The sequence below is a fragment of the Carassius carassius genome, chromosome 25, assembly GCF_963082965.1.
Source record: "Carassius carassius chromosome 25, fCarCar2.1, whole genome shotgun sequence".
NCBI classification, from domain to species: Eukaryota; Metazoa; Chordata; class Actinopteri; order Cypriniformes; family Cyprinidae; genus Carassius; species Carassius carassius.
Genome location: NC_081779.1, coordinates 7,208,053 through 7,233,490, shown reverse-complemented (window position 1 = coordinate 7,233,490; position 25,438 = coordinate 7,208,053). Strand labels below are relative to the sequence as shown.

The 25,438-nt window shown below is 38.2% G+C and overlaps 4 protein-coding genes and 1 non-coding gene across 6 annotated transcripts; 3 read left to right on the top strand and 2 right to left on the bottom strand.

Annotated features, from left to right (window-relative positions):
• Window positions 1-7: 7 nt before the first annotated feature.
• Window positions 8-3,814, top strand: LOC132104035 (uncharacterized). Its single transcript, XM_059509213.1, has 10 exons — window positions 8-118; window positions 203-296; window positions 408-544; window positions 643-816; window positions 1,019-1,176; window positions 1,641-1,764; window positions 2,427-2,535; window positions 2,719-2,852; window positions 2,936-3,020; window positions 3,123-3,814. The coding sequence occupies exons 3-10, from the start codon at window positions 542-544 to the stop codon at window positions 3,176-3,178; spliced, it is 843 nt and encodes a 280-aa protein (XP_059365196.1). The 5' UTR covers window positions 8-118; window positions 203-296; window positions 408-541; the 3' UTR covers window positions 3,179-3,814.
• A 454-nt stretch (window positions 3,815-4,268) lies between these two features.
• On the bottom strand, window positions 4,269-6,022 carry LOC132104044 (cyclin-dependent kinases regulatory subunit 1). Its single transcript, XM_059509229.1, has 4 exons — window positions 5,885-6,022; window positions 5,522-5,595; window positions 5,083-5,210; window positions 4,269-4,983 (listed from the first exon to the last, which is right to left on the bottom strand). Exons 2-4 carry the CDS (start codon window positions 5,578-5,580, stop codon window positions 4,937-4,939), a joined length of 234 nt encoding a protein of 77 aa, XP_059365212.1. The 5' UTR covers window positions 5,581-5,595; window positions 5,885-6,022; the 3' UTR covers window positions 4,269-4,936.
• A 1,493-nt stretch (window positions 6,023-7,515) lies between these two features.
• On the top strand, window positions 7,516-19,758 carry LOC132104033 (zinc finger protein 687b-like). Of its 2 annotated transcripts, none has more exons than XM_059509208.1 (10): window positions 7,516-7,650; window positions 8,687-10,976; window positions 11,362-11,663; window positions 14,782-14,966; window positions 15,129-15,305; window positions 15,411-15,573; window positions 15,951-16,289; window positions 16,375-16,487; window positions 17,916-18,018; window positions 18,097-19,758. In XM_059509208.1, the coding sequence occupies exons 2-10, from the start codon at window positions 8,708-8,710 to the stop codon at window positions 18,670-18,672; spliced, it is 4,227 nt and encodes a 1,408-aa protein (XP_059365191.1). In that variant the 5' UTR covers window positions 7,516-7,650; window positions 8,687-8,707; the 3' UTR covers window positions 18,673-19,758. The 2 variants fall into 2 exon arrangements, with proteins under 2 accessions (XP_059365191.1, XP_059365193.1); XM_059509210.1 differs by lacking the exon at window positions 7,516-7,650 and adding an exon at window positions 7,716-8,598.
• LOC132104917 (small nucleolar RNA SNORA13) lies at window positions 15,728-15,866 on the top strand. The gene has a single exon (XR_009423634.1). It is a non-coding gene; the product is annotated as a small nucleolar RNA SNORA13 (small nucleolar RNA).
• A 2,594-nt stretch (window positions 19,759-22,352) lies between the features above and the next one.
• LOC132104032 (HCLS1-associated protein X-1-like) lies at window positions 22,353-25,438 on the bottom strand. The gene is made up of 7 exons (XM_059509207.1): window positions 25,279-25,438; window positions 24,380-24,633; window positions 23,987-24,207; window positions 23,844-23,907; window positions 23,378-23,499; window positions 23,090-23,207; window positions 22,353-22,855 (listed from the first exon to the last, which is right to left on the bottom strand). The coding sequence occupies exons 1-7, from the start codon at window positions 25,347-25,349 to the stop codon at window positions 22,788-22,790; spliced, it is 918 nt and encodes a 305-aa protein (XP_059365190.1). The 5' UTR covers window positions 25,350-25,438; the 3' UTR covers window positions 22,353-22,787.

Here is a 25,438-nt window from a genome sequence, read left to right as displayed (position 1 = left end):
GTGTGTGTTCATTTTGTTCTTTATTATTCTTTATGATCAGAAAAAGGCATGCATACTTCATAGAAATGATCAAGCCAAGACAAGAGTCAAAGAAAAGTTTGAAAAATCTGAAATCAAGGTATTAATTATAACCTTTTTTTTTTTTTGCTATCATTACCTTTTTAAAAACTCTATTGATGTTTTTTTCTTTCTTTTCTTTTAGAAAATATTCATTACTGACAATCAGTTTCAAGTTTTTACTGTAAGTTCCAATGCATTCTTTGACCACAATTTAAAGCTGGAATCAAGTGAAACAGGTAAACTATCCTCTCTCTACTACTTGAATTTTACCACTTTATTTATTCATGCAACAAAAATAAAAACACTGACATAATAAGTCCAAATCACATCCTTGTGTTTATTTATAGAAATCCCAAAGTTGCAGGATGATCTGAGGAATCTTAACAAGAGCATTAACAGAGAACTGACTAGAGATTATGTCAATAAAGTAAAGGGAACTTTGCTCTTAATTCAAAGTGGCCAGCTGGATCCAGACAAGAAAATGGTATGAGTTAGAATTAGAATTACTAGAATTAGAATCTTCAGAATGCTGCCATTGTGTATTATTCTATAATTAACTGCTGTTGTATGGATGTGTTTCAGATTGAAATAAAAGTCAACATCTGCAAAAAACTTGAAGAGAACCTAAGGAAGTCACTAATTGAACTGGACAAATATTTTGACAGCATTTATAATGATCTGGAGCAGCATCTCTCAAAGGGAGTGGAAGAATCTGTGCAATTATGTGTTGCTTCCACAAAGGCAATGATAGCACCTGTGAGTGTAATTCAAATGTTTTGCATAATCACTGTTTTCTTGTCCTTCTAACAGTGTGTGTGTGTGTGTGTGTGTGTGTGTGTGTGTGTGTGTGTGTGTGTGTGTGTGTGTGTGTGTGTGTGTGTGTGTGTGTGTGTGTGTGTGTGTGTGTGTGTGTGTGTGTGTGTGTGTGTGTGTGTGTGTGTGTGTTTTCATTACTCAGAATACAGATGGAAGGGGGTTCCATAAAATCCTTGGAGCGTTGTGCAAAAACTATGGATGCTATTGGTCAAAAAATCGGGATGTAGTTCTAGACCTGAACAAAACATTGGCCAAGTATTTGCACAAATGCATTGATGAGGATTTCTATCAATTTTTTCCGTAAGTTCTGTTTTATCATTCCTTTTCTAGCCTCTCTTTGTGGAGTTTAGAATAAAAAGCAATAAAATAAATAAACTCCTGCATTAATGTGATCAAGTAAAGTTATGTTTAAGTACTTTTAAATAACATTGTTGATAATTATGATGTTGGCATTTTGTTTACAAATTAGTATCATTAAATTGGTGCATACACTCTGTAAAGGAAAGATAAATGATTTGCCCACCTTCTAAGTACTTTCAGATTTTTTGTTAATTTGTCATATGACAGCAGGATATGTTAAACAGTAGCAATATGAAGCAAACTTTGAGTGTTCTTTCCCATTATTATTTCCTTCCAGTAATTCTCTATTATATTTAGAGATTAGATTATATATCAAGAATTACAACTATATTCTGTTCAACTAATGGTTTTAAAATAAACTCTAAATTGATTATTGAATTTTTATGTGTTTTTTTTGGCTGCAGTGTGACTGGGAAAACAGGGAAATCAGTGCAGGAACAGATTGATAAATTCAGTATCATCCAGAGTGACTCTGCTTACCCCAGCTGTGACATACTACATAACATTCAAAACTTCATCAAAATAGAGGTGAGTTCAGCTGTCCTCTTGGGGACACTAATGGGTCACACTCTGCCCCTGATCCTCAATGTCTGTTTGTACTTTTCCACTGCCTGGTGCAGCTTGCTTTTGGGGGCGTTTCACTATAGAACTTAGTACCCGGTACTTTTTTTAGCACCACCTCACTTGAGGTTCCAAGTGAGCCATATACCGATACTAAAATGTGACATGTAAACACTGCAGATCTCTGATTGGTAAGAGAGAAGACCAGCATGATTTGATTTATGACACGAGACACTAAACCCACTAGATTTAAATCGTCAGAAACAGCCTCTACAGTATCATTTGTTCACACAACCTTTTTAAATGACTATTGCATTCAACTTGAAAATATGAATGGCTGTATCGTGGCTCAAATATAATGATCGGTCTATAATCCCACCCACTGTGAGGTGGTACTAAACTGCAGTAGAAAAGCAAACCGAGCCAAAGTGAAGCAAGCCGGTCTGAGCAGAGTCAAACCACACAGTGGGAAATGTGAATGCTCATTCCTTTTAATTAAGCAGGCTGTTTTTATAAACCAGTGAGCCCTGAAATACACCAAACAAACTTTTAATGTAGGACTGAAATAAGCAAGGGACTTGATGTTTCTAGATTTATCTGACTTTCTGATGTTTTTTCACTTTTGAAAGCAAACCAAACTGAAGGAAGCACTCAACAGAGACATTGTTGACATGAAGAAGGACATCTACACATCAATCAAAATAACCATTTTGAATCAAATGGCTTCTTGCTATCAGCGTAAACTAGCATTAAGAGTTACAATTAATAACCAATTATTTGAAGTAAATTATTTACTGCATGAAACAAAAGCCACTCAGCATGTCACAAAATACATTTCATTCACAAAACACACATCCAGGAATTGATTGATTTCCTTGTTCTAAAGTGTCTCGATGAGAAAGAAAATGTTGTTTATTTTAGAAGCTGCAGCTGTGACAGGAACAGGATCCATGAAGATGAGGCAAGAACTGTTAATATCCACAGTCGATAATATAAAACAAGACATGTTCAACAAAGCAAAAGTGGAAGTGCTAAAAAGGTTTAATAACTTGAAGGTACAGATCTCACATTAAGACGATAATATATTCAACTGTACAATGACTAAAGTCAAATGGAATCTTCTTGTTTCTTTGTAAAGCTGGACATAAAGAGTGCTCTTGAAAGCGAACTACAGGAAGCAATAGAACGCTCACATTCACAAACCAGCAAAAAGAAACAGATGGGTAAAAATGTCACCACAGAAAAGTACAAATAAACAACTTTTCACAATGTCAAGTAATTTCAGTTGTTGTCTTATGTGATATCTTGTTACATATCTGTTCTAGATGTCTCCAGAAAGATTGAACAGCTGGAGAGACTTCTAGACCAACTGTCTGACTGATGTGTAACAAACAATAAGAAGCCCAAGAGAAATGGCACAAATCACGAAAGAAGCGTAACAACTGTGTAACAAGTGTAACACATTTTCAGTCAATTTTTTACAGCAAACATTTTATATTAAGTGTGTTTATTTTTATGTGGTGGAAGATTCATTTTCATAAAATTTCTGAACTTTGGGTTTTATATTAGCTAGGGTTGCATGAAACACAAACTATATACTGATTTGTTGTTTTTTATTATAACTGTTTTATAGCAAAACATGGAAAGTACATTAAAAACGTAGCTGTCTAATTTTCAAGAACCTTAATACATTTCTGTCAGGACCAAATGATTTAAAGTTTGGAGTGGGGTTATGGTTCTGTTCTGGGTAAAAACTCCCTGCCCATCCATGCAACTTGTCATGAATGAGAGGGGAGAGCAGCAATAACCCCCTTAGGGTTAATAGAACAGAACATGATGTAGCATATATAATTAATGTTATTAATGACATTTTAGTGTGACGACATTATTCAAGATAAAAGGAGTCTGATTCAGGAAACAAGGAATATCAGAAAGCCAAGTCTTGACTGTGACAAGAAGTGGGGTTGGGGATAGAGAGGGGGAAATTTGCTTCTGAGCGATGAGCATACCTCTTTCAAAAACATAAAAAAAAATAGTAGTGTATCCAAACTTTTGACTGGTAATAAATGTTTAATCAAATGTTGTAAAAATAAAAAGGTTAGGATTCATATTTGTTTCAAGTGCTTTTTATTGGGAGTGGGGGCTTCCAAATGTCTAGAACCAGTCCTGGACTTAGAAGATGTCTTTTCCAATCTGACTTACAAATGAAGAATATTACAAGGAATCCCACAATTACTGACCATTTCATCCATCACAATGCATGAGTCTGTTTTTACATCTAAAAAAAAATCACTCTCGATGGAGCTTTGAACTAGTACTTGGATGTATATTCACCTTATTTTGCAACACAGAAGTCAGCAGTTTCCTGTGAATGTGCAAAACTTATAGGTCAGGTATTATGACAATACACTAAAATAAATACCTGTTTGCAATATCAAGCAACATAAGCGGTTATGTACAACTAAAATTAACTGGAAGAGAAGCCTTGCACATGTTACAATGGCTGTGCCTTTCTGTGTCAAGTAAATTTAAAAGTACTCATTCATGTATGTAACTTCATTAGCATTGAGATAAATGCAAAGTAGTAAATCTTCTTGCTTTCTATCAAGTCACGGTATGGTGTTGAAGCCAAAGTGATGAACTGAAACAGTTTTATTATACATAAGTACAGTACTATACATATTATTGTGAAAGACTTTTTAAAACATTTTTGGAGAAAACGGGTTCAGTTGCTTACTAGTACTGGTGACGGGTATACTGTTACAAACAGCATTATTAATACTTTAAAGGGTGAAAAATTAAGTAATTAAGTGTACTTTGCAAAACAATTTCCAATGCTGCTAGACCTTTTTGAGTCAATTCATCAATGCAAAAATTCATCAAGTGAAGCTCCTATACAGAATCGTTATAACACAAGTTTGATGAGGAATAAAAATATATACAGGTGCAGTAGGAAATTGCGCACAGTTCTATCTCAGTTAAGGCAGAGATCAAGCACAGTGATGATAATCTGTCAATAAACAGAAGTCAAAAGCAGCACAAATGATATTGACACCAACTGATCTGGGGTTCACCCAGCATCTCACAGAATCTTCAGTGTGTCCCGTTTTCAGAATTCCATTAGTTTATGTTTCTGGAGTCACTGGGATTGAGGCAGTGGACGTCGGAAGAGCAAGATATGCGGTTCTATAAAGAAAAAGAAATCATGAACATGTACATCAACAACAGCAGAGATGCCACCTGTTTGGGTTGAGATTTTGACAATCCTAGCAAACACACACATACCGGGCTGATGGATCATATAATGTACCCATCCTTGACTCTGCTGAACCCCCAGATTTCTCCATTCTGTCTCTGACATCAGGTGCGTCTTGGGAACTTTTTTAGCAATGTCCTTAGGAAGCATGACATGCCTGAAAATGAACAGAAAACAAAACTCTCATTATAAACATCTGTAGATGACGTAATTTTAACAGCTCAGAAAATACACTTAAGTATCATGTTTCTACATTTTCTAAACTTAAGAAAAATGAACGTGAACTATATTTAAACATGGCTTCATTTTCATGTCATTTTTTTGATTCAACAGAATACTGAGTAACGTAACATTATTGATATTTGTACATGTAGCACTGCGGTCTCAGGGACTCCAAACAATAAAAACTGGAAACCTTCATTGTAAACTGTACAGATGGGTTGAATATTTGCCAAACATTAACGTTACCTGTACTCGAATTTGTCGTCGTCATATTTGTCAGAGTAATAAATCTGCTTGTGGGACATAGCGTGTTGTTGTTTCTGGATGGAAAAACATGAAATAACTGATATATCAGATATATATTCGTTTAAATCGTTTGTGTAAAGTAAACTTATTACTGTTATTTGTTCAAACGTAAATAAAGTAACGTTACAGTGGTAGATATCAGATTTAGTTCTCAATAAATGCAAATGGATTGTATTAATACAGGTTTCAGATTGTTCCCTCCAATGCTTGCTAACGTTAACGTACGTTAGCCACTCTAGCTAACGAGCGATAAAGGAAATTCAACTTTTATTCTAGATTAGTACAATCATGCATGATACTTACTGTTTCTTCTTTCTTGTAAATGTAATAATTGTGGCAATTATTTCATCAAATAGTACTTTTGTTTCAGTGTGAAAACTATTTTTTCCCGAACGCAATTTGCAAAAACAACAACTGTTTACGTTTTCCTAGCGCTTGAACTTCCCTCTCAGTGAGCTCTAATCCCGCCCATAAACATTCGAATCTTTACAAGTGCTTTCTGATTTGAGAATATGTGATGACTTCACCAAAAGCGTCGTACTGTTACGTTTCGCAAATAAAAGCCCCCATGGTCACTCCATGTTTTGTTTTCTTTTCTGCTTTCCTTTTAGACTTTCCTTTTCTGCTTTTTTTTAGGAAAGTTTTTGATTCGTTGTTATGATCGATTACATTTATGTTCATTATATATGTTATTGACGTTCAATTCAAAGAGCATTGTTCATCCACTGGTGGTGGATGAGGAGATACCCCTTGACAATGTGCGCTTTGAGTGCCTAGAAAAGCGCTATATAAATGTAAGGAATTATTATTATTATTATTATGACGTTAAAATCTGTAGGATTAAAAGGCGAACAATTTCATTTTCCTGCGCGGATCATCGCAAGGTTCAGTGAGCTGATTCTGAATGAAAGGCTTAACACTTTATTTTTTCGTATACCCTAGATTTTATTTATTTTAGATATGGTATTGGATTGCATTTACTATTTCTTTTGCTTAGTAATAACGAAAAACTAATTAAAATGTCCCGAGATTGTCAATAACAACGATTGCCAGATATTTTAAGATATTTCTCATCTTAAAATAACAAGAAACTGGTGATATACAATATAGATTTATATTTTGTACTAAATTAACTTATATCTGTCTATCTACGCAGGAGCCCACAGATTCTCAGTTTGGCAGTGATGTATTAGTGGATGTTTAACTTTCATATTGGTACCCAATCTATTGATTTATTTATTGATTTATCTTAGTTGTCTGTATTTTTGTGGATGATGCATGAAATGGCAGCTGTGCAGTAATACTTTGCGATACATATAGTATAAACAATATTCTGTACTTTGGGGATGTAATAAATCCGCAATCCTTCTAATCAAGACCTAAACCAAATCAACCTAAAGACAGTGAAACATGAGATCCTGGAAGGACGTAAATAAACAACAATGGTGCTTCCATAACATACAATGACAGTGGTCATGTTTTTTTCTTCTTCTTGGGTTTAAAATATAATGATAAAATAACATCAGACCTACGCATGCAAACATAACATTATAACCAAGGAAGACGGAAAATCATTTTCCTGTCCATTATTATTATCGTTATCTGCCAAGACCTGGCCGCTCGATGACGGGAAGTTAAGGCACTTCATCTGGAACGAGGATAGTCGGGAATCTCAAAAAAAAAAAAAAAAAATAGGTAAACAAAATAACTCCCCGTGCATGCATATACACAATCTGTAAAATAATACACACGTACATAAAGTGCATGATCAAAAAGGCATAATGTGGCATCCACGTGAGGTTATTTATAAACCGGTAACTTAAATGTTGCCGTTCACATGCAGTGGCTTGCACTTAAATGACCCTCGCGACGGGCAGCACTGACCCCGCCGTCATCACAGAACAAAACCAAAAATACACCTCGCATATCTGCTTATCAACCCACCAGCTGTTTATTTATCAGTCTAGCAATACTAAAGCAACATCGAAGGGACAACATGTGACAGAAGCCCTTCAACCGTGCGATTAGCGATTCAGTTTCGGTCCTCATTTGTGGTTAACGTTAGCCAGGTCAGCTGCAGGTTTTAGCCATTATTAGACCATTGTATTTGTCATATATATAAAATTGATCTCTGTAGCATGTGTCCAGTTGTTATTGTATTAATTTATTTATTTATTTGGCGATTGTGTATTCATGCAGTGTCTTATTTCATATTAGAGGGCTTGTTTGGATTCTCGTGTTGATATCATAGCAGCTTCAGCGTGCTAAGCAGGCTCTGTTACCTTTAAATTATCCATTGTTATGCAGAAATTGAATGCTGGATCATAATGTTACCTTATGTATGTTAAAATGATTGCTTTTTCATATTGCCGTTCAGTCACCAATGCTAAGTTGATACAGAGACATTACGTGGTTGTTAGCCAAAGCTAACAAAAGCCGTTCGGTGAAATTTGGTGTTGTGTTATACATCTGCGTATATGTTTTGTTGCAGAAATAAAAGAAAGAGAAATAGGAGGATACAGGGGGCTAAAATCATTTAGTCAGTTTCGCCTATGTACCTCAGCACGAAGCAGCTTTTTTATGGTTAAAAACTGATAACTAGTGTACTTGAATTGTTAATAAACTGTGCTTGTGAAACTAAATAAAAATACATAATACATTACTTCCTGCATAAAATATTCAATTAAATCACACCATGATTTGTAAAGACAATATTTAAGAATATTATCAATCACTAAATGGGATGAGCCCTTCCGTATGTTCTGTCTCAGTTTCATTTTTAAATAGAAAATAATATAAACTTGAAAGGGATTGTTTACCCAAAGTAGATAGATAGTTCACATCATTTACTCTCTCTCATGTCGTTCCAAACCTGTATGAAAAAAAAGAAGATATTTTGAAGGATGCTGGTAAACAAACTGTTTTGGTGACCATTGACTTACATTATATGAACAAAAAACACTGAGACATTTCATAAAATATCTTCTTTTGTCATACAGGTTTGGAACAACATGAGGGTAAGTACATCATTTTGGGTGAAATATCCCTTAATTTGCAATTGTAATTACATACTTTCTTCTTACATGTTACTTGTATGTATTCTAGTATTGAGTCCACTGACCCGGCATGGGGGACATGAAAACCCCCGACTTCGATGATTTGTTGGCAGCGTTTGACATTCCTGACATTGATGCCAAAGAGGCTATCCAGTCTGCCCCGGATGAGGTGGAGGGGCATCAAGGAGCAGGCGGAGGATCGCTCATAAAGCCTGGTGATGCTTCAGTAGGTGGAAGTTCAGCCTTAAGATCGCCCAGCCCATCCACGGATTCTCAGAGCGACCCATCTATTGTGAGCGTGATTGTGAAGAACTGTGTTCACCCTGAACCCTTTGATGGTGGCGACAGCTCGGTACCAGATCCACTAAACCATAATGGATTTGTGTCGTCCAGTGGGTCAGTGCATATGTCTCAGTCCCGGTCCCAGCCGAATGGGCAGCAGTGGCCCATATGCAGCTCAAAGGCGACTCCAGAGACTGCAGGAGCACTTGGATCTTCCAGCACTTCCAAACAGGGCAGCAACATCTTCAATAAGCTGAAACCCTTGATGGCACAAGGTGCTGGAGACTCTGTTGGAAGGGCCAGGAAAATGCAGCTTCTGCAACAGCAACATATGCAGCAGGAGATGAACCTAGAAGGTGCGGACAAGGCAAAAGCCCCTGCGATTCCTAGTGGGACAAGTGGAGCAGCATCTCCTTTCTTTCCCCCACCTAAACAATTTCTTTCCACTCCCTCCACAGCTTCATCCTCCTCACCGTCATCATCCTCTCCCTCAGTTGGTTCCCGTGTTTCTGGGGCCGTGGCATCATCTCCGCTTGCTACATCTCTAACGGAGCCGTTTAACGGATCACCACGTCTTAATTCGTCGGCTTTCAGACGTGTAGATTCAGATGAGGAAGATTCAGATCCTGATTCCAGAGGATCTCTAGTCATCCACGAGAGTCCGGACTCTCCCACACCTCCGAAACTATCATGTCGATTGAGGTCACCTCCAGAAAATTCACAGTCCCCTTCTCTCCCTCCTTCGACGTCCATATCGCCCAGCACTTACCCCAGACCAGATGACATTCCCTTGGCGTCACCAGCTTCACCTCAAGCTCAACAGAACTGGCTTTCCGCACCAGTCCAAACAGGAACTGGAAAGAGTTTACCTCAAGAAGAGCGAAACCCAGAGCATGTGATAGAAGAACGAGACTCACCGGAGAGCCCTGAGCCTGAGATCCCCAAGTCCTCCATGCCAACATCTGCAGTTACCAAAAGATCATGCAGCCCAACGGTTGCCTCTTCATCACCATCAGCTGCCCTTCGAGAACCTAAGGAGGAAGATGAGGAGATGGAGGTAAACAAAGGATCAGCAGAGAATGGACAAGATGCGGCTAATACAGATTGTAAGGAAGACAGGAAAAAGGATGGAGAGAAAATGGAGGTAGATGCTGCGCAATCCCTTCCAGCAGACGCCAGATCACCGAGCAGTGGTGGCAAAGCTGTATCAGGTGGAAATGCTCCTTCCAGACCTCTTAAAGTCCGTATCAAGACCATTAAGACATCTACAGGAGGCATCACATGCACGGTTACCCGAGTAGCAGGTAAAGGAGGCACTTCCAGGGCAGACAAAGATGCAAGTAAAGACCAAACGGGAAGTCGAGCTGGTCTTGCGAAAGGAACCAAAAAAAATGAAGCTCAAGTAGTAAAATGCTCAACCCTACCAGTATCCACTCTAGAAGCCAGTAGTGCCATGCTAGCAGCAGCCAGCAAGGTCCAAAACAAAATGGCCATGCAATCCGATAAAATGAAAGTCTCCGCCACAGCGGTGAGCATCACAAAAGCCACCACTTTACCAGTCGCACCAGCCGTTGGTGGGATAAGTGTGCGCCCTACGGTCGGTAAAACGGCCAATGGGGGTACAGTGCCGTGTAAACCAGCGTCTATTGTCAACAGCACTGGTGCTGTTATTTCCCGTAGCCAGTCAAGCCTTGTTGAGGCATTCAACAAGATTCTGAACAGCAAGAACCTGCTGCCCAGCTACCGTCCAGATCTCTCGACCCCGCCACCCCCCCAATGGGGTCTTCCTATGCCTGCTACTGGCTACCGCTGCTTGGAGTGCGGAGATGCTTTTGCTTTGGAGCGTAGCCTGGCACGACACTATGACCGGCGCTCTTTGAGAATAGAGGTGACTTGTAATCACTGCGCGAAGCGGCTGGCTTTCTTCAACAAATGCAGCCTGCTGTTACATGCTCGGGAGCACAAGGAACGAGGCCTGGTCATGCAATGCTCACATTTGGTTATGAGACCAGTTACAGTGGAGCAGATGATTGGCCAGCAAGACACTACTCCCATTGGTAGGTTTTGCAAAATGCTGTCTTTGTGTCAATTTGAATATGACTGATTCTGCTTAATATTTAGGAATAAGTTCAAAGATTTTTAATCAGCTGTATAGTTGCAGTATATGTAAATGAACAATGCATACTCTTTCGCAGTATTACCTGCACCCAGACATCCCAGTTTATTTATAAAAGAAAATCAATGCTACATGACCAAACAGAGAAGAAGAGCTGTGGCTTTCTCTGTTGCAAGAGAACCCCATAACTCCTTTTCTCTTTTCTCTAGTCACGTGGCACCAATTTCTATTATTTTCATCTTTATTCATAGACAGTCTTGTTTTATTAAATGCCCATCTTGTCAGCAGTGAATCAATTACCCTTTAAAATTTTCTCATTCCTCTAGGTATGCTTTCTCCGTCACTGTCCTCTCCATCTCTGTCATCCTCCACAACCCCAACAGGGACGACTCCTGTACAGTCCACTTCCAGTCCACTGAAGGACTCCCCTTCTCCAGGCACGGTTTCAACCCAGCACAGCCCTGCACGCCGTGGTCCCCAGAGTCCCCAGGCCCTGATGCCGCTGCCCTGCAAGAAAGGCGAAGCCCTACAATACCACAACTTCAAGTGTCCTGAATGTCAAATCCAGTTTTTAAGCAAGGCTGAATTATTGACTCATTTCCAGCAAATTAGAGCTACTCCTAATTCAGTAAGTTGCAACATTGTAAATGTGTTGAAATAAATGCATTAATTTTATTCCGTTGGTCCATTAGATCAGTATTTCAGATTTTTATATTTGTTTAAATGCCCTGCCAGCAATTTTACTAACCATACCATTTATAGGGCCCTATGATTTCCGCGATGCAGAAAACGCAGACGGAATCGTGGAATCTAGTCATAAAAACGGAATTTACAGTTTAAACCGGAATGTCACAGAATTTGTCAAATTTTGAATGAATTAATCAAAAATAGGTCATTGCACTTACATCAAATCACGATACGGACTAGTACCTGTAAATATTAAACCAGAAAGGTCTATTTTAATATGAATCCTGCATGTTCTGCATGTCTGTGTTAATGAATGGCGCAGAAGCACGACTTCGTCTATTACACACACTAAAGCGCGCTTGACGCTCGCGGTGATTTCAGCGTCTGCCGTCTCACTAAATGAGGAAGTAAACACATGAACAACATCTCCAGAACTGCACTGAGAGTCACTTCATGAGCATTTGACCATTTGATTTGAGTAAAACTAGCATCAGATACATACACAGAACTGTAAAGGTATTCATGTTAACCCGTCAAAATAAAAATCCATTTAATTTAAAGACAAGTATTTGCCAGAAATGTATTACTATTGTTCAGCAGAATGTACATAGCCTACTACTACTACTACTAAAATGAAACAAACATTATTTTTTTAAGGAATAATCACAAAACATTTCTTCCATGTTTTATTTTTAATAGTAAATCCCCTTTGTTTACCAAAAAAAATAAAGTTTGCTTAATTTTCAATGATTAAAAGAAAGTTTTATGCCTTCATTTGATAACCAGAAAAAAATAATTTCTGAGGGGGATAAAAACATTCCATAAGGCTTTTTAAGAAAAAACAAAACAAATTAAGTTGTTTTTATGCATTTAAATAATTAGACATGCTAAAACACAGAATTAGGTAACAATAAAACATATGGTGAAGAAAAAATAATTGTGAAAATGTATAAGTGTTATGATTTTAATTAATTAGACATGCTTTTTGATTAATACACTTAAATTTAATGAGAAAAATTAAAACAGAAAAAATGTAATCGAGAAAAATGAAAATGGAAAAAAATGGAAAAACGGATTTCATAGGGCCCTACATTTACTTTAATTTTCAGCTGTGTTTTTATCTCTCATAAATAAATTGTAATAAAAACAACACACAAGACAAATGTATAGACATTTGTATTATTTTAAAACGCAATTAATCTGTGTTCTCCAAATATTTTAATTCGCAATAATTGCTAGAAATTAACTATAAAATGACTAAATAGAAGATTCATGCAAAGACTTTTGTTTAATGCTAATTAGAAAATTGCAGAGGTGGGTAGGAACGAATTACATTTACTTCGTTACATTTACTTGAGTAATTTTTTGGGGTAACTAATACTTTTTGGAGTATATTTAAAGATGGGTACTTTTACTCTTACTTGAGTAAATTTTTTGGGGAAAATCTGTACTTTTACTTCGTTACTGTGGGCGACGCTCCTCTCGTTACTTTATCTTAATGCAATAAATGTTATATATGCTTCAGTTTATTCCAAACGCGCCATCTACTTTTCTCTGGACAATATGCGTTGCTCATTCGCGAATGATTCATTCTTTTGAGTCAATTCTGTTCAAAGGCTTGATCAAACCAATTGGCAAACGAGTGAATTGGTTCATGAATCAGTTTGAATGAGTCGTTCAGTTCCCTGCCGCACGCACTGAGCGTCTGAAGCGGTTCACGTCACTCAGAGTTGTAACGTTTAAGAACATCAGCAGCATTGAAAACGTGGCTATGGAACTGCACTTAATTGAAAGCAAATCTGCAAAGGCTATTATTTGTTTGCGATGGAGATACTTATTAGATGAACACCGCGTGTGCTGTCTACTGTTTAACAGGTAATTACTTGGGCTACATTCGATTACAGTACACAATACCACTGTGACATTAGTTTGTTGTACGTGTGTGGCTTATAACAGAGGGGAGTCAAGTTGAATGCAGCTTCCAAAAGACAAAAAAATAGCTGATTAAGATTTTATTAATTTTAATACAATAACACCGGTGCGAGTACGTTCAGCAAGTCATATCATCAGCTGCTAAATTCAGATCTGTGATCGCTTGCTGGTGCTGAGCCAGAGATAGATGCGCTTTTACAGCGCTGCGCATTATAACCAATCACACAAGATTCTGTTGAGTTTTTGAATGCAATGGCCAATCAGAGGCGTTCAGATGAGTCATCGCTAAAATGCCGGTGCTTCCTTCACTCACTCACTGACTGGAGACCTCTTTCTGGCGAATTCTCTCGTCAGAAATAACAAAGTGCAGATGTGTGTACGAATCTTTAATTAAGATATTGATTTCACAGTGTTAACAGTTTCAGTGATTTTAATGGGAGTTTCTGAGAGTGATTGAACTCTAGACTGTCAGTGAAAATGATCTTTAATAGGGTAACGTTAAATGTTATTTGCTCTCTTTCTGAACAATGAAAGATTAGTAGCAATTTTTATATCACATTAACTTTCAATGTTAAATTCACATTTAATATAAAGTCAGTTGTATTATTTTAAATGTTATGGCATGACACCTATATCTGTTACTTAAGTAAACAGACAGGGTTTTATAATAAATTACATAAATTGGAGTAAAGGCTGATGAAATATATACATTTATACACACACACATACATTACATACATTATATCTATATATCTAAATAAAAATAGGCTCAGTATATATGAGCCAAAGTAACTAATAACTAACTACTTGAGTAGATTTTTTATCCGATACTCTTTTACTCTTACTCAAGTAACTATTCAGACTAGTACTTTTACTTGAGTAAATATTTCTATAGAAGTACTTTTACTTTTACTTGAGTAGAGTTTTTGGGTACTCTACCCACCTCTGGAAAATTGTTGCAAAAGAAAATTTTTGCATGGAATGCTGTTTTTATTGAAAATTTCACAAACATTTTACACATTCATTCTGCTGTTTCTTAAATGATGCCCAGCATCTGTAATGTTTAGGATAATGTGTAAGTATAAAACTAACTCCTTTATGTTGTTCTTCCTGTCTTTCTCTTTCAGACTTGTATGCTTTGCTCTCCCCCCATGATGCTGCCTAACTGGTGCAGTGTTTCAGCCCATCAGCGGATCCATAAGCACCGCGCACCCCATGTGTGTCCAGAGTGTGGTGGCACTGCTCGTCAGGCCACGTTTCAAACCCATTTGGAAGAGTCTTGCCTGCACTTTGCCAGACGCATTGGCTACAGGTTCTTGGCCTTTAATATCCTATCTGTGTTATGTGATATCGCAGACAGTTTCATTGCTTTGCAGCTGTATTTTATAGGGTATCTACTAGATTTCCTGCAAGGAAATAAAAGAAATTGCTTAATTATATGTGCCCATGCTCAAATTTGCATCCTTTATTCCAGGTGCTCCAGTTGTCAGGTTGTGTTTGGAGGTTTGAACTCCATAAAGTCCCACATACAAACAGCTCACTGTGAAGTATTTCATAAGTGCCCCAACTGCCCGATGGCCTTCAAATCTGCCCAGAGCGCCCAGGGGCACATCACTTCCCAGCATCCTGCCCTCACAGCTGCACAGGCTAAGTAGGTTGATCCATCACACACAGCTTTTTGTGATTAGTGCCTAATATTTTGTTTAAAAAAAAAAAACATACTTTAACACTGAATTTTCTTATATTATTTCTACAGGATGATCTACAAGTGTGTCATGTGTGACACAGTGTTCACCCAGAAACCTTTGCTGTACATGCATTTTGACACTCACCTGGCCAAACAGAAGGTGCATGTCTTCAAATGTCCAGACTGCACTAAACTTTATGCCCAGAAAGGGTCCATGATGGAACACATCAAGGTAAACACCTTATTAATAACAATAACAAAAATACATTAGATAATATAAGCAACATCAATAATAATAATAAAAATAACAACAACTATTATAATTGTTATATAGTATATTCTATATATGCATTTGAGAATATTAAGTTTTAAATTAATTATTATTTTGCCTTTTGTGTTACCCATTCTTTTCTCTTCCCCTAAAGAATGTGGTGTCAGCAAAGGCATACATTAAAATTCTTGGTTTGGCATTTACGAAGTGATTTCTGTGTATCACCTTGTCTAAAGCTCATACCAAGTACAACAGCCACCACAGTGTGAATTGTCACATTTTCCTGTCAGTCACACTCATGCTTTTATCCAGAGCTGTCTCTCAATATTTCCCATTAGACCGCTCACAGAGGCTTGTCCGTCAAAGCAGAGACTCCTCCTACCACCTCATCTCCAGTCTCAGCTCCCGCCAGCAACTCCGCCTCTAAACCTAAACCCACTGAAAACAATTCAGAGGACTTGAGCCAGGATCAGGGGGAGGAGGATGAGGAGGGGGAAGAGGAGGAGGGAGAGCATGAAGGGGAAGACAGAGACGAGGGAGAAGATGAGGAGAAAGAGGAGGAAGATCAGACGAGCTCTCCGGAAAATGGCAGTATGGAGTGGAGGTGCAAGGAGTGCAAGAAACGCTATGCTGAGAGAGAAGACTACATCGACCACATGAAGAATGACCATGGCACGGTTGGTACTCTTAAAAACATTCACAAATCCATTTTTTTTTACATTTGTGATATGCCTTTTTTGCTTTGTTTGTTTGTTTCTCTAGTTAATGAAGAAGTTCCCCTGCAGATTGTGTGAACGTTCCTTCAGTTCAGCCAACAGCCTTCGTCGACATGTCCGAATAATACACGAGGGTGTCAAGAGAGTCTTCCGCTGCCCGTGAGTCAAACATTCATCAACCACAAGTTTACAGGTGCTGGTCATATAATTAGAATATCATCAAAAAGTTGATTTATTTCACTAATTCAATTCAAAAAGTCTAACTTGTACATTATATTCATTCCTTACACACAGACTGATATATTTCAAATGTTTTATTTCTTTTAATTTTGATGATTATAACTGACAACAACTTGCACAAGGAGGGCAAGACACAAAAGGTCATTGCAAAAGAGGCTGGCTGTTCACAGAGCTCTATGTCCAACCACATTAATAGAAAGGCAAAGGGAAGGAAAAGATGTGGTAGAAAAAAGTGTACAAGCAATAGGGATAACCGCACCCTGGAGAGGATTGTGAAACAAAACCAATTCAAAAATGTGGGGGAGATTCACAAAGAGTGGACTGCAGCTGGAGTCAGTGCTTCAATAACCACTACGCACAGACGTATGGAAGACATGGGTTTCAGCTGTCGCATTCCTTGTGTCAAGCCACTCTTGAACAACAGACAGCACCAGAAGCGTCTCGCCTGAGCTAAAGACAAAAAGAACTGGACTGCTGCTGAGTGGTCCAAAGTTATGTTCTCTGATGAAAGTAAATTCTGCATTTCCTTCAGGGTACCAGAGTCTGGAGGAAGAGAGGAGAGGCACACAATCCATGTTGCTTGAGGTCCTGTGTAAAGTTTCCACATCAGTGATGGTTTGGGGTGGCATGTCATCTGCTGGGGTTGGTCCACTCTGTTTTCTGAGGTCCAAGGTCAACACAGCCGTATACCAGGAAGTTTTAGAGCACTTCATGCTTCCTGCTGCTGACCAACTTTATGGAGATGCAGATTTCATTTTCCAACAGGACTTGGCACCTGCACACAGTGCCAAAGCTACCAGTACTAAAATCTATGGGGTATTGTCAAGATGAAGATGCGATACGCCAGACCCAAGAATGCAGAAAAGCTGAAGGCCACTATCAGAGCAACCTGGGCTCTCATAACACCTGAGCAGTGCCACAGACTGAGCAGTGCCACAGACTCCATGCCACGCCGCATTGCTATAGTAATTCAGGCAAAAGGAGCCCCAACTAAGTATTGAGTGCTGTACATGCTCATACTTTTCATGTTCATACTTTTCATTTGGCCAAGATTTCTAAAAATCCTTTCTTTGTATTGGTCTTAAGTAATATTCTAATGTTCTGAGATAAATGAATTTGGGATTTTCCCTAGTTTCAGTTATAAACATTTGAAATATATCAGTCTGTGTGTAATGAATGAATATAATATACAATTTTCACTTTTTGAATGGAATTAGTGAAATAAATCAACTTTTTGATTATATTATATGACCTGCACCTGTATTTGATTCTTTCTTTTCCTCCCTAAAAAGGAGTCTTTATTTGTTTAGTTTGACCTTCTAATTCTGCATATGTTGCTCTCCTCAGGCACTGCTCAGAGGGCAAGCGTACATTCAGTAGTCGTCTGATTTTGGAGAAGCACATTCGGGTTAGACATGGCATCAGAATACGACAAACATCAGACAGACCGGTCAGTTTGAGCACTCCACCTCTTTAGAGTTCAAAGACATTTGATTATCCACATATTAATTTTAGTTTCCTTTCCCAGAATGCTCCAAACACCAGAAAGCGTTCGCTTCCGGCTGACGGGGCAGGCAGCTCGTCTGAGCTTGACAACGAGGGCGGAGATCCACCAGTAGGGGGCGCCACTGATACTGATGACATCGCAGGAGAGGACCCCAAAAGAACTCGAGTGTCTGAGAACCGGCCGCTCGAGCAGGAGGAAGATGACAGCACATTCCGCTGCACACCCTGTGGCTTCACCACACAGGATTGGGAAGAGTTCCAGCACCACATTCCCGTCCACTGTGACACAGAGAATGCACCGCAGCAGTGCCTACAGTGTGGAGCCTGCTTCGCCTCGGCTGGCTCCCTCAGCCGACACAAATTCATCACACACCGTTTACGCCAAGGTCAGCATGACAATCGTGGTGGAAATGCATCACCTGGCACGTCGCCGCAGGACGGCTCTCCATCCTCACCTAAAGCGGGCGAGGAAGGGGAAGGGGTGGTCTGCTGCAGGGTGTGCGGCCGGCGCTTCGACAAGGCTTCGGACCTTAACACTCACTTCCGCACACATGGCATGGCCTTCATCACGGCGCACAGGACCGACAAGCCTTTGTAGAACAAGTGAGACAGGACAAGAGAAGGACAGTTACAAAATGGGTCACAGCTTTGGACGGTCCAAGACGAGTTTAAAATTAATACATATAACTTGGAAAATTTAACCTGTTGTTATGATTGTAACGTGATCTGTCTTCCAAAATGCAAAGGTAATAAAGTTATTTACCTTTTCTCCCTGCTTGCAACATTCACAGTCTTTTTTAATTTACACAAGGTCAAATTGTATCTGCTCGAAAAATAATTTACATCGAGCCGTTTTGTGCGTCAATCCCAAAAAAGCATGAAAGCAAAAAGGGTGCTAGTGAAGGCTTTTTTTTTTTTTTAAATAAAGGAAAAAACTGACTTTTAAATGTAACAATATTGTACAGACATTGTGGTACTGAAATTTATTTATATTAAAGCATTCATCAGTCTTTCGTTAATCATTGAACTTTAAGTGAGGTGAAAAAGTATCATTTGTGCAGGGAGAAATACAGCAGACGTTTATGAGGTCAAAGATGGATTGTAAAGTTTAAATAGTCAAAAAAGGTCAATATAAGTTAACATGGATACATTTAAGTCACAGATACACTTCAGCACATTTGATATGTGTGTAAATGCAGTACATCAGTTTGATATGGTTGTTGCATTTGGAAATGTGAATAAATTCAGTCTTTGTATATTTTTTTTTTCTCCTTAGCTTAAAGTCAATATTGAAATACCACTAGTGAAAGTTTGCGTTCGGAGCCTGGTGTAATTTTATGACTTCATCTGAATCGGAAATTGGCATTGAGTTTGAAGGAATGCTTGTCTGTTTTATGACGAATTATGTACAAATATGAATGTTGTTTGTGGTTTTTTTTTCTTTGATAAGAGTCTTTTCTATCAGAAAGTTCTGTGCTTGTCAAACACCACGTTTCTTAAAAGTAATATTGTGATAGTGTGAATCATCTGTGTGAGTGGGACTTCCTGTTCCTCCAGTAATATATGTATATGTCTATAGACAGCCATCTTATTCTGTGATGACTTGCCTGTTTCACTGCCGTACATCTGTGTCAGTTCTCTTGCCCTTCTTTATAAATTAAACAGTAAATTGGTACGGTACAGATCATGGTGTCAACAATTATTCATTTCCCAGTAAATGCTGGGAACACAAACACTAGTGTTATGCAGTTTCATTATGCAAATATCATTTAATCCAGTGCAATTACTAATGGAAATACTCCTACAACTCAGAAGAGGTGAAAAGTCCAGTCAGACACTTTACAAAACTTGTTTTAATGATATATTTGATCATTAATAAACCTATAAAAAAAATCCAACTTAAGATGTAGAAGATCACCATGGAACAGAATACCTAATTGTTTGTATAAAAACTATTTTGTTACACATCCACAAATGAATTAACTTTTTGTTCTTTACACTGACAATGCTAAACATTTACTTTATATATCTACACTGAAATAAAAATGGTGTAGAAACGATTTTCACTCCACAAAAAAATGGAAAGATTTGCTACAGAAAAGATTTAATGGGCAGAAAGAGGTATATTTTACTTCAGTTAATGGCACACATTTCCAAATTACAAATAGTTATGAAGACTTACTAACAAAATATAGACTCTGAAAAATTCCACCAGACATTATCTGAACAATCTTCTGTTGATTCGGCATCCATTATCTCTGCCCTCTGTTGTTTGTTTGTTTTGTTCTTTTACAAAGGAAGTAAATGGAATCCAGATGACTCTAAGTGCTTCATAGAGAAGGTCTGTGATGAAAAGACACAGTCAGAATGCACGTCTTCAAAAAAAAACTCTTTAGCTAATTACCACACCGCACTGGTAAACCCAGGACTATCTGTTGTAGTTAAAGTGTGTTATATGTGTATCTGGGAAAGAAAGGACAATTACATGTAGTAAATTGCCCTTATGTGTAATAAAACGAGTAGTTTATAAATTTTATCTGTGATGCACTGTTGGCATATATCAGATGCTCTATTGGACTGAGATCTGGTGACTGTGGAGACCATTTGAGTAAAGTGAACTCATTGTCATGTTCAAGAAACCAGTCTGAGATGATTTGAGCTTTGTGACATGGCGCATTATCCTGCTGGGAGTAGCCATCAGAAGATGGGTACACTGTAGTCATAAAGGGATGGACATGGTCAGCAACAATATTCAGGTAGGCTTTGGCATTTAAACGATGTTTAATTGGTACTAAGGGGCCCAAAATATCCCCCACACCATTGCACCACCACCACCAGACTGAACCATAGAGACAAGGCAGGATGGAGCCATGCTTTCATGTTCTTTACGCCAAATTCTGACCCTGCCATCTGAATGTCACAGCAGAAATCGAGATCAGGCAACGTTCTTCTATTGTCCAATTTTGGTGAGCCTGTGTGAATTGTAGCCTCTGTTTCCTGTTCTTAGCTGACAGGAGCAGCACCCGGTGTGGTCTTCTGCTGCTGTAGCTCATCTGCTTCAGGGTTCGATGTGTTGTGCGTTCAGAGATGGTATTCTGCATACCTTGGTTGTAACGAGTGGTTGAATTACTGTTGTCTTTCTATCATCTCTTACCAGTCTTCGCATTCTCCTCTGACATCAACCAGGCATTTTCATCCACACAGCTGCCACTCACTGGATATTTTCTCTTTTTCGGACCATTCTCTGTAAACCCTAGAGATGGTTGTGCATGAAAATCCCATTAGATCAGCAGTTTTTTACTCAGACCTAAATGTCTGGCACCAACAACCAAAGAGAGCAGTGTACTAGGTCTGGTGCTCATCTTTGACCTTGATGTTCCTGTATGTGTTAATATTCTATAAGGAAATACAAAATTAGTGAATACTAAATTATTTTCTGTTTTCACTGTTAATTCACTTTAAACAACTTAAAAATTAAAGGTTGTTCACTAAACTTGTTAGCTTACATTGTCAGCAATTGCACTGAATGCTCCAGACTGTTAGTCAACAAGAACGGACGAAAACTTGTGACAGGCAAGTCTCTAGATGTGGCTGAACTGAGTCAGCCTGTTGTGAGACAAGACTGACAGATTTCAAATGTAACACTAAACGTGTTGCTAAACGTGAAATCAGATCACATACATGGAACGTGAAGAGCTGAACAGCTTAGAGATTCAAATAAATAATGTATAAAAGACAAATAAAAGGTCAGAAATATAAAATGAATGAAGATTAAACAGGTTTATTCTATTTTAGACTTACCAGGAGGATAAAATGCCCAAGGACCTTCATGAGATAAAAAAATAAAAAATAAAAAACTACTTCAGTGTCGTTTTCATGGTGTGCATCTTGAGACAAAACATGGGTGCCGACATATTTTAAGAGCAATCAGTGCAAGTTTATTTTAGTTGAAACAGCTCAGGCTTACATTTTAGTCTGGGACTAAGCCTTTTATGCGAAACCGGGGGAAAGGGTTTCATTTCATCACAAAACTCATTATGCTTGTTACTCTTTGCATTGGTTAAATCCAGACTGATTAGTTATGCTTGGCTTTGTTCAGTTCACATTTTACAAGAAAAGCATAGCATTTTTAGGATTTTGACACACCGTAAAAACAGAGCTGAACGAACTGTTCGTCACTTTTAAACTGACCTGCTCTCAAAACAAAGCATCTTCTTGTGCACCTAGATGTTACTTAAAACAGCAATTGAAAACAAAAGAAAAAACAAACAATGCAGATCTTATTCTTTTCTTTATATTGCACAGTGATAACACCACTGAAAATACAACTTATATTAAATATATATTAAACTCTGGCTTATTATCGGCAGTATCATCTGCAAATCCAATCAGCTCTTCTTTACCAACAAACTAAAATTGTGGCAGTCCTTTTCAAAATATTGTGGCATCATCAACTAACCCAAGGTCTGAGATGTTCATATAATTCTTAAACTATTCAATCAAATTGTATTGAAAAGTGAAAGAGTAGGCAACTTTATAAGGGTCATTTTGTGGCTGCAAATAATTGTTCTTCACTCATATAATCCAGACTAGATCTCCACAATCAGACTGAACAGTGTATAATCAACTAATTCTTATTGTAGCTTGTATTTGGTGGGTTTTCTGGGAAAGGATGAAAAGAGATCATCCGTAGGGTTGTGTCCAAGAGCTTCTTCAGCCTCTGAAGAACTTCGAAAACACTGAGAAATCATCCTGCATGTCAGCAGAGGGGTTCAACCCACCTGAAAGATGCAGAAAATAGATTTCTGAATGATTATTCTGAAAAAGATAGAGCAAAGCACTGCAGAAGCTTGAGGAATATTTGGAAAAAAAGTGATATTTTATAATGTAAAATCTAAATGAGGATGTTTTTCATTTTATTTTAATAATCTCTTTGTCTTTTACCTTTAGGACCATACATAACATAGGACAGGAGTCACAGGACACTGTTAGAAAGTTGTCTAGAAACCACTAACCTGGCATGAGAGGACCAGACTGATTTTGCGGCCCGTCTCGGCCACTTGGACCAGAGATGGTCACTGTAGTCTCTTCATTACCTTCACCATCTCTGACTGTTCGTCTTTCTTCTACAGTCTACACACACACATTCAATCTGTATTATTGTAATTCAATTCAGGTATTTACCAGGCTTGTTAGGCTACATCTGAAAGCAAGATGTGTGGTATATTTTGAGCCTTGCTCTACAATATTACTATATTTTTGATCAGAATAACATGAGAACAACATAACACAGGATCACTCACTCCATCTGGTCTGACCACCTTGGTAACGCTGACAGACTTAAAAGTTGACCTTATCTTAGGCTGTGAAGGCGCTGGAGTCAAGATCTGATCCAGACCACCTGAAGACACCTGTGAGTCCAGATCTGAGTGGAACCAGAAGACAAAAGGCCTGGATGAGTTATACACAATGTTTCAACTGGATATCAGGCAAGAAATTCATATATTCACTGAACTGTCAGCACAAAAAAGATAGACAAAATAAATTTCATTTTGAAATTTCATGTTTTTGAAATGCTGCACTTATCCATCATTCTATTATTTGGAGTTGATTTCCAAGTGTCTGGATATCAAACGATTCATCAAGATATCCAAACTTCTTTAGGAATTACAAAAAAACATTTGACCAACAATGTAATTTGAGAACTGTGTACAGTCTGTACATACATTTAAATCATAAAAATAAAAAAATTTGAGCAAAATACATCACCTCCATCCTCTTTTCTCTCTCCCTCTTTCGGTCTTAATTGGCCATCTTTCCATAAATCATGAAACTAAAAATAACATAAAGACAATCAGGTGAGAAGCCAGCATGGCAAGACTCTAAAGCACAGAAGCGGTGAACTGGTTTACCTTTGAGAAGGGTCTCCACTGAGGAAAGTGGCTGCTGGGATCCTGTGGAGAAGAAGAGCCCCTGTCGTTTGGTGCCCCAGAGGGGGGAGGGAGGGGTGGTGTGTAGGGTGAACTGTCAGGAGACTTCAACATGAAATCTCTAATCGGGTTACTACTTCCTGCCCGACCCCTGCCTTTCTCTGCACCCTCCTGAGGAGGCGGAGCTTCTACTGATGGAGCACCTGTTGGGAAAGAGTGGAGCAGGAGGAGATAGTAACATACATTTAAAATGCATCTGATAGGCTTACATCATCTAAATTAAGATAAAGAACAATCTTGGAAGTTGAAGAAATACTTTGAACAACTTAAAAAAATAAATCATTGCAGCTTGTGGAACAGAGCAAACAAACCTACCTCTGTGTCCAAAGCCATGGCGCTCATCAAAGCGTCCAAGACCGGCGAAGATCTCCTCCATGTCCCTGAAGATCTGGCCGAACAGCTCTGGTTCCTCGAAGCGCATCCCACCAGGCCCAAAACTGAAACCAAATCTAAAGGCATCATCAAACGGGTCCCTATGAGGCCTGTTAAATTCACCGTGGTGAAATCCACTGTCATCATCATCCTCGTCTTCATCATCTTCATGAATCATACCTTCAAAGAGGGGGTCCCTGATCAAAACACATTCACATTAGCAAGTTGCTCATAACTACACAATGGTACTGTACTGTATTTATCAGGAAAAATGATTGGGAAAATAAACCCACTTTAGACCAACATTTATTTTTAGAACTAATATTAATAACAGGTTTATGAAAAAAATAAACTCTGAACTTCAATTTCTCATTCTCCATTAATGCTATTTTTCACATTCTAGAATAATAATAACCAAAATATGAAGCCCACTGTTATTTATGCCCTGATGTGTCAAAGTAAATCTGAAAGAGAGTGTACTACTCCATATGGCTTCACATATATAATACCAATCTGTAAATGATTCTGGAGAATACAGCCACACCAATGAATCCATTATCAAATCATTCATAACTGTGTACTGACAATTTAAAATTATTTAAAATAGCACAGTAACTTACTCTATAAAGTTTATATGGTTATAAAAACACATTCAGCAAGCATTTACTTTCATTGACACCAATAGAGAAACCTTCACATTAAGAGATATATGTTTAACGCAATATAATAAACAGTGTACCTTGTCAATTCCACAAGATCAACTTTTATATTAAAGTGTTATTTAGTCTAAAAGCTGCTGCTGTAAGAGGACATTTAAACTTTAAACTGTTAGACAGACTCACCTGCGGCCATCACCACGATAATGACCACCGGGAACCCCGAAAAACCCACGAAACAGATCAAAAACACTCATTTAAGGACGCAGATTCCAGTGATCCTTCACCATAACAAACAGAGTTGCATCAGAGATCCTGCGCAGGAAGAACAGCGAGGAAACCTACG